The sequence below is a fragment of the Glossina fuscipes genome, unplaced genomic scaffold, assembly GCF_014805625.2.
Source record: "Glossina fuscipes isolate IAEA_lab_2018 unplaced genomic scaffold, Yale_Gfus_2 152, whole genome shotgun sequence".
NCBI classification, from domain to species: Eukaryota; Metazoa; Arthropoda; class Insecta; order Diptera; family Glossinidae; genus Glossina; species Glossina fuscipes.
The window spans coordinates 1-6,388 of record NW_023998495.1 but is presented as its reverse complement, the minus strand read 5'-3'; the positions used below and the strand labels follow the sequence as shown (position 1 = coordinate 6,388).

Genomic DNA, 6,388 nt, shown 5'->3' with positions numbered 1-6,388 from the left:
CACGGCCGTTATTTAACGGTGGCAGCCATCTTTCGCGGTCGCATGTCTATGAAGGAAGTGGATGAACAAATGCTGAATATACAAAATAAAAACAGCAGTTTTTTCGTTGAGTGGATCCCAAATAACTGTAAAACAGCCGTTTGCGATATACCGCCGCGTGGTCTTAAGATGTCAGCTACATTCATTGGCAATTCTACAGCTATCCAAGAACTGTTTAAACGAGTCTCTGAGCAGTTTACAGCAATGTTTAGACGCAAAGCTTTCTTGCATTGGTACACAGGTGAAGGAATGGACGAAATGGAGTTCACTGAAGCCGAGAGCAACATGAATGATTTAGTCTCAGAATACCAGCAATATCAGGAAGCTACCGCCGATGAGGAGGGTGATTTTGATGAGGACGAAGAGGGAAATTAGCTAGTAGAGATCGTATAACAAATCTCTTCTTCTTATCTCCAATTCTGTGACGTAATCCCTAATATCTAATATCTTAGTACAGAAGTACTAGGTATTCACTTATTTTTAAAAAATCACTTAAAATCAATTTTTCCAATATTGACCGCCCTTACATACAGACAATGCGTTATGCGGGCCGATCTTATATATTCGACTCTGCTCTATTCAAATTTAGTAACTAGCTTTTTTTACGCAAATACTCTTAATTTATCTTTCCCCCTCCTTTAACAGTGAGAACCCCAAGTTAAAAGCAAAACCTAACTTTTTTTTTTTTAAAAATGTTGACAAATTTTCTTTTAAAATTCTGCTTAAATTCGATGTACAACTTTCAATTTTTTTCGTCTTAAAAAATTCCCTATAATATTTGTAGCAAAAAATTTCTGTAAAATTTTTTAAAAATTGTGCTAGGAAACCATATAAATGATTGTAAAAAATCTAAAAGGAAAAGAAAATTTACAGGAATATTACGAGACTGTTAATTGTTATGTAAATTATGTTATGTAAAAATTGTACGTAAATTTGCATATTTTATTTTAATCTTAAAATTGTAATTTCCGCACTTAAATGTTTTAGAATGAAATTTAAATTTAACAATTTTCGATGTATGGTTTCTACCTGTTGATAAACAGGGGCTGCGTGGAAAGAAAGGTGTTAATAAAGTTTTAATTATGTACTTATTTTATGCTGGCGTTTTGGCATCGTGTTCTAATTATCCCTATTTTTTATCCCTATACTTTGAATTTCTCCAAACATTCTTTAAGCGAACAATTCTGAAAATCTTATCATGAAAACACGTCCTTTTGCCTTCTCATATTTACTTAAATTATTTATAGTTCTCGAGGAATAGTTTTATGTTCCTACTGTTACAAAATGAAGACTGGTGAAATGTCTAGCAATCAAAAGCCTTAAACGAGATCTGGGATTTTTCTTCTTACATCCGTTAATTAAAAACACATCTGGCACCACAAGATATAAGCAACAGGATGAAACCTTTATTCAGTCTCAGTGCTAATAAGAGGAACGTAAAATAATGAAAGCCACAACTTCCTCACACAGTGGTGCACAGTGATGCAACTTAATATACCGTTGTACAATAAATGGTTTAGGGTATAAAAACATGGCGCGAGCTCCGCCAGACTCTGTGCTTTCTCCCTCTATCTTTCTGATGTTCATACGCCCTTGACAGAATATCCCATTTATTCATTTTCCACCATAGCATCCTGTATAATGCGAAAGTAAAGCTTGCATCATAAGTGACACGCTTATTCGAGAATCCATCAGCATAGCTAAACGGGTCGGACATATGAGATAAATGTCATCGCTTGTAAAGCACACTGGCTTACAAAAGACACTCATCACATAGGAAAGGTGGTAAATGTCCATTTTTTTGCGTTATGTCGTTCTAGTTATTCTCGTAGTCGTTCCTCCCCCTCTACCTAATATTCTTTTCTGGTTCTTTTCTTTCCACCAACTCGTTCAGACGAAACAAAAAATTACAACTTATAACTTGTCGGCCTAAAACCTGCGTGTAAGGTGTATCACTTAACAAATTTTTTGTTTTTTTTTTTTTTAATTCATATCACAATATCATTGCTTAGCAAATTCAAAATGCCAAGTTTTCTTTGATGTTGGGAACGTTTTTTATTGTTAAACATATTCAATATAAGTTTGTCATCAGATAAATAAAAGACTTTTTTAAGTTGGGAGAAAAAATAAACATTTCTTACGGCACTTGAAGAAGAGCTAAGAAAGTAAAAATAAAGAGACTCTGTGGGTTTTATTGCAATCACATTCTGCAGAAATAATTAGAAGCAGATAGTTTTAACCAATTGAAGATCGCTTGTTTCAAAAAGAACCAAAAACACAAAATGCGTGAAATTGTGCACATGCAAGCTGGTCAATGCGGAAATCAAATCGGTGGAAAATTTTGGGAGGTTATATCTGATGAGCATTGCATAGACGCCACTGGAACGTATTACGGTGACAGTGATTTGCAACTGGAACGAAGTAATGTCTACCCACATGAGGCTACAGGGGCCAAATATGTTCCGCGAGCTATATTGGTAGATTTGGAACCAGGGACAATGGATTCAGTACGTTCTGGTGCTTTTGGTCAAATCTTCAAACCCGACAACTTTGTATTCGGGCAGTCAGGGGCTGGTAACAATTGGGCCAAAGGGCACTATACCGAAGGTGCAGAGTTAGTCGATTCTGTGTTAGATGTCATTCGGAAAGAAGCAGAAGGGTGCGATTGCTTACAGGTGAGTACAAGTCGAGTGCGATACCTAATCCTGCGAAATCTGAATTTTCGAGGTTTTGGGTTTTGCATATTATTTCGCAATGTCGACAAAGGCAAAACTTATAAAAAATCGCTAGATCGTCAAGTGCTCAGGGTTTTTTCACCGTCACGTTTGAAATCTACACAAACGCGTACGACTTTTGTACCAGGTGTCCGTTTTCTCCGTTCTTTTATGCGTTCCCAAAACATTGAAAAGATATTTTAAATTTTTATTAAAAATTTGTTTTTAGGGTTTCCAGCTGACACATTCATTGGGCGGCGGTACTGGTTCAGGTATGGGTACTTTACTATTATCAAAAATCCGTGAAGAATATCCAGATCGTATTATGTGCACATTTTCTGTGGTCCCGTCACCGAAGGTGTCTGATACGGTCGTCGAACCCTACAATGCAACGCTGAGTGTCTATCAACTCATGGAAAATACTGACGAAACCTTTTGTATAGATAATGAAGCTTTGTATGACATTTGCTTTAGAACTTTAAAGTTAACCACGCCTACATATGGTGATCTAAATCACTTAGTATCGGCGACAATGTCCGGAGTAACCACGTGCTTACGTTTTCCTGGTCAGCTGAATGCAGACCTACGCAAATTGGCCGTGAATCTGATTCCTTTCCCACGTTTGCATTTCTTTATGCCTGGTTTTGCTCCGCTCACTTCTCGAGGTTCGCAACAGTACCGCGCTTTAACCGTGCCAGAACTTACGCAACAAATGTTCGATGCCAAAAATATGATGGCGGCTTGTGATCCACGCCATGGCCGCTATCTGACCGTGGCGGCCATATTTCGCGGTCGTATGTCTATGAAGGAAGTGGACGAACAAATGCTAAATATACAACAGAAAAATAGCAGCTTTTTCGTAGAGTGGATCCCAAATAATTGTAAGACAGCCGTTTGTGATATACCACCACGTGGCTTAAAGATGTCTGCGACGTTCTTAGGCAATTCAACTGCCATTCAAGAACTGTTTAAACGTGTCTCCGAACAGTTTACAGCCATGTTTAGACGCAAAGCTTTTTTGCATTGGTATACCGGCGAAGGCATGGACGAAATGGAGTTCACTGAAGCCGAAAGCAGTATGAACGATTTAGTGTCCGAATATCAGCAATACCAAGAGGCCACAGCCGAAGAGGAAGGTGAATTCGATGAAGATGAAGAGGGGGGAGCCGATGAATGAATGTCGCATCATTTTGTTTTTCTGTCTTTTATTAAAATTATTCTAAACTTTAGTCTAGTTACAAAAGCTTTCTTACATCAAAGTTCAAGATTCTTGTTGTACTCTTGCAGTTTATACCAAAAATTAATTATTTCATGACATTTGCATTTTCGTTGTATCAGAATAAATAAATTATTGGATTTATATATTACCCAGTTTTGCATATGATCCGGACGTGTAAACTTTAATTAATCCTATCTTTATTATATAAGTTGAAGAGAGTGTGTCTAAAATTCACCAAATTTTTTTCGTTTTCGGGATTTGTCCACAGATGTTACTCAACGATTTGCTGGCGGAAAACCACGATCTTTAATTTGTTAGCTGTTAAACTTTTTATCCTCCCTGTAGGAAGCCGTACGTAAGGACATGTTCCACGTACTCTACCCCAAGAACCTGACGGTCATAAAGACAATATTTAAAGAGGGTATACCAGTTTTCGCGAAACGTTTTAACGATTAATTCACAGTTAGAGAGCGAAGAATTTAGTATATATTTTAATATTTACATTTATGGTATTTCTGATTGCACTTAGTCAGACAGCTTGTGTATACAACAACTTTATTGTATTTCTATTTTCAGAATAAAAATGAAAATTTATATTGTATATGTGCTACACTTTATGACTAATAAGCCAAAAACACGGAGAGCAAAAGTGTGCGCACTTTTTATTGCACAGGCGTGTCCTTTCACCGGCTGGGTCTTTCCCAACTCATTTTGCAAGTTCATAGGCTTCATTTCTTCATCACTTTTGCGAACGGGGAAACGTTCACCACAGATACTACACATTTGTGCAAACGGCAGACGGACATGCCTAAGTTCACTCTGAATTTGAAACTAGCATGGAATTTATATACTTTATGGGGTTTTGAAGCTTGCTTCAGCGCATCAAAAAAATGTCGAAAAAATACTACATTTTAATAGACTATAACAGTGGGTGGCTCGGTGAATTTTTCCCAATTTAGTGCACGTACTATAGCAACGGCCATAGAATGTATTGTAATAAAATTAAGTTTGTTGTATGAAGAACGTAATGGATGTGTTTATGTCATGGAAAGACTCCCTATCAATCTTTCTTCATGGGTGTTGTAAAATATATTTCTATTCTGCTCGGCTTCAGCCCGCCAAGTCTGTCTACTCCTTTTAGTGCCAAGAGATAGACGGATAGACAGACAGAGGCAAAGGTTTTGAGGCAAAAAACTACTGTGGAAATTAAAAATTTTTACTAAAAATTTGTTAGCATTGCTTTAAAATTCAAAAGTATAAAATTTTATACAGCATTTGGTCGGTTTGGTTATTATTCTCTAGTATCAAACGGATTTGGAAAGTCTTTCTAGCTTCAGGCGAAATTAAAACATTTTGAGGTAAAAGAAAATTAAATATTTTTATTCAAAAAATTTCGCAAACACCCGGAAAAAACTGGACTACACAAAATAAACGGCCAAAAACCTCTATAAAGCAAGCTTATTTTAAACGCACCGAACGCCCAACTCGCCCTACAATCATAGGATTCGATAAAACAAGGACAGAAAATGCGTGAAATCGTGCATGTACAAGCAGGTCAATGCGGCAATCAAATTGGAGGTAAATTCTGGGAAGTTATATCCGATGAGCATTGCATAGATGCTACTGGCACCTACTATGGTGACAGCGATTTGCAGTTAGAGCGTATTAATGTTTATTATAATGAAGCGTCTGGATCGAAGTATGTGCCTCGGGCTATTCTAGTAGATTTGGAACCAGGTACAATGGATTCAGTACGCTCGAGTACTTTTGGTCAAATCTTCAGGCCCGATAACTTTGTATTCGGGCAATCGGGAGCCGGTAACAACTGGGCAAAAGGCCACTACACAGAAGGTGCCGAATTAGTTGACTCAGTTTTGGACGTTGTTCGTAAAGAAACTGAAGGGTGTGATTGTTTGCAGGTGCGTATATTTTACTTTCTTTACATACCAATAAAAATTTTTTAACTTGTTGAAACCCGTGATGAATATAAAACTGTAATGCTTTGCCACAGGGCTTCCAATTGACACACTCTTTGGGTGGTGGCACCGGTTCGGGTATGGGAACATTATTGATATCAAAAATTCGTGACGAATTCCCGGATCGAATTATAAACACATTTTCGGTGGTACCATCGCCTAAAGTCTCGGATACAGTGGTGGAACCCTACAACGCCACGTTGAGCGTTCATCAATTGGTAGAAAACACCGACGAGACTTATTGTATAGATAACGAGGCGTTGTACGATATATGCTTTAGAACTTTAAAGCTAACCACACCAACCTATGGCGATTTAAACCACTTAGTATCAGCCACCATGTCCGGTGTCACTACGTGTTTGCGTTTTCCCGGTCAGTTAAATGCGGATTTACGTAAATTAGCTGTGAATATGGTTCCATTTCCACGATTACATTTTTTT

At 37.5% G+C, this 6,388-nt stretch overlaps 3 protein-coding genes across 3 annotated transcripts; all 3 read left to right on the top strand.

Annotated features, from left to right (window-relative positions):
* Nucleotides 1-3: 3 nt before the first annotated feature.
* On the top strand, nt 4-480 carry LOC119641544 (tubulin beta chain; the record flags this gene model as incomplete). The annotated part of the gene is made up of 1 exon (XM_038040283.1): nt 4-480. A coding segment is annotated over one exon (411 nt), but the record flags the coding sequence as incomplete, so codon positions are not given.
* Nucleotides 481-2,315: 1,835 nt separating this feature from the next.
* LOC119641545 (tubulin beta-2 chain) lies at nt 2,316-3,930 on the top strand. Its single transcript, XM_038040284.1, has 2 exons — nt 2,316-2,714; nt 2,983-3,930. The coding sequence occupies exons 1-2, from the start codon at nt 2,322-2,324 to the stop codon at nt 3,928-3,930; spliced, it is 1,341 nt and encodes a 446-aa protein (XP_037896212.1). The 5' UTR covers nt 2,316-2,321.
* A 1,568-nt stretch (nt 3,931-5,498) lies between these two features.
* LOC119641547 (tubulin beta-2 chain-like) lies at nt 5,499-6,382 on the top strand (the record flags this gene model as incomplete). Its single annotated transcript, XM_038040285.1, has 2 exons — nt 5,499-5,891; nt 5,984-6,382. Coding segments are annotated over exons 1-2 (792 nt in total), but the record flags the coding sequence as incomplete, so codon positions are not given.
* Nucleotides 6,383-6,388: the final 6 nt, after the last annotated feature.

Coding starts and splice junctions, on each gene's coding strand:
- LOC119641545 (XM_038040284.1), top strand. CDS start 2,322: ATGCGTGAAATTGTGCACATGCAAGCTGGTCAATGCGGAAATCAAATC. Junction 2,715..2,982: donor AAGGGTGCGATTGCTTACAG/GTGAGTACAAGT, acceptor ATTTGTTTTTAG/GGTTTCCAGCTGACACATTC.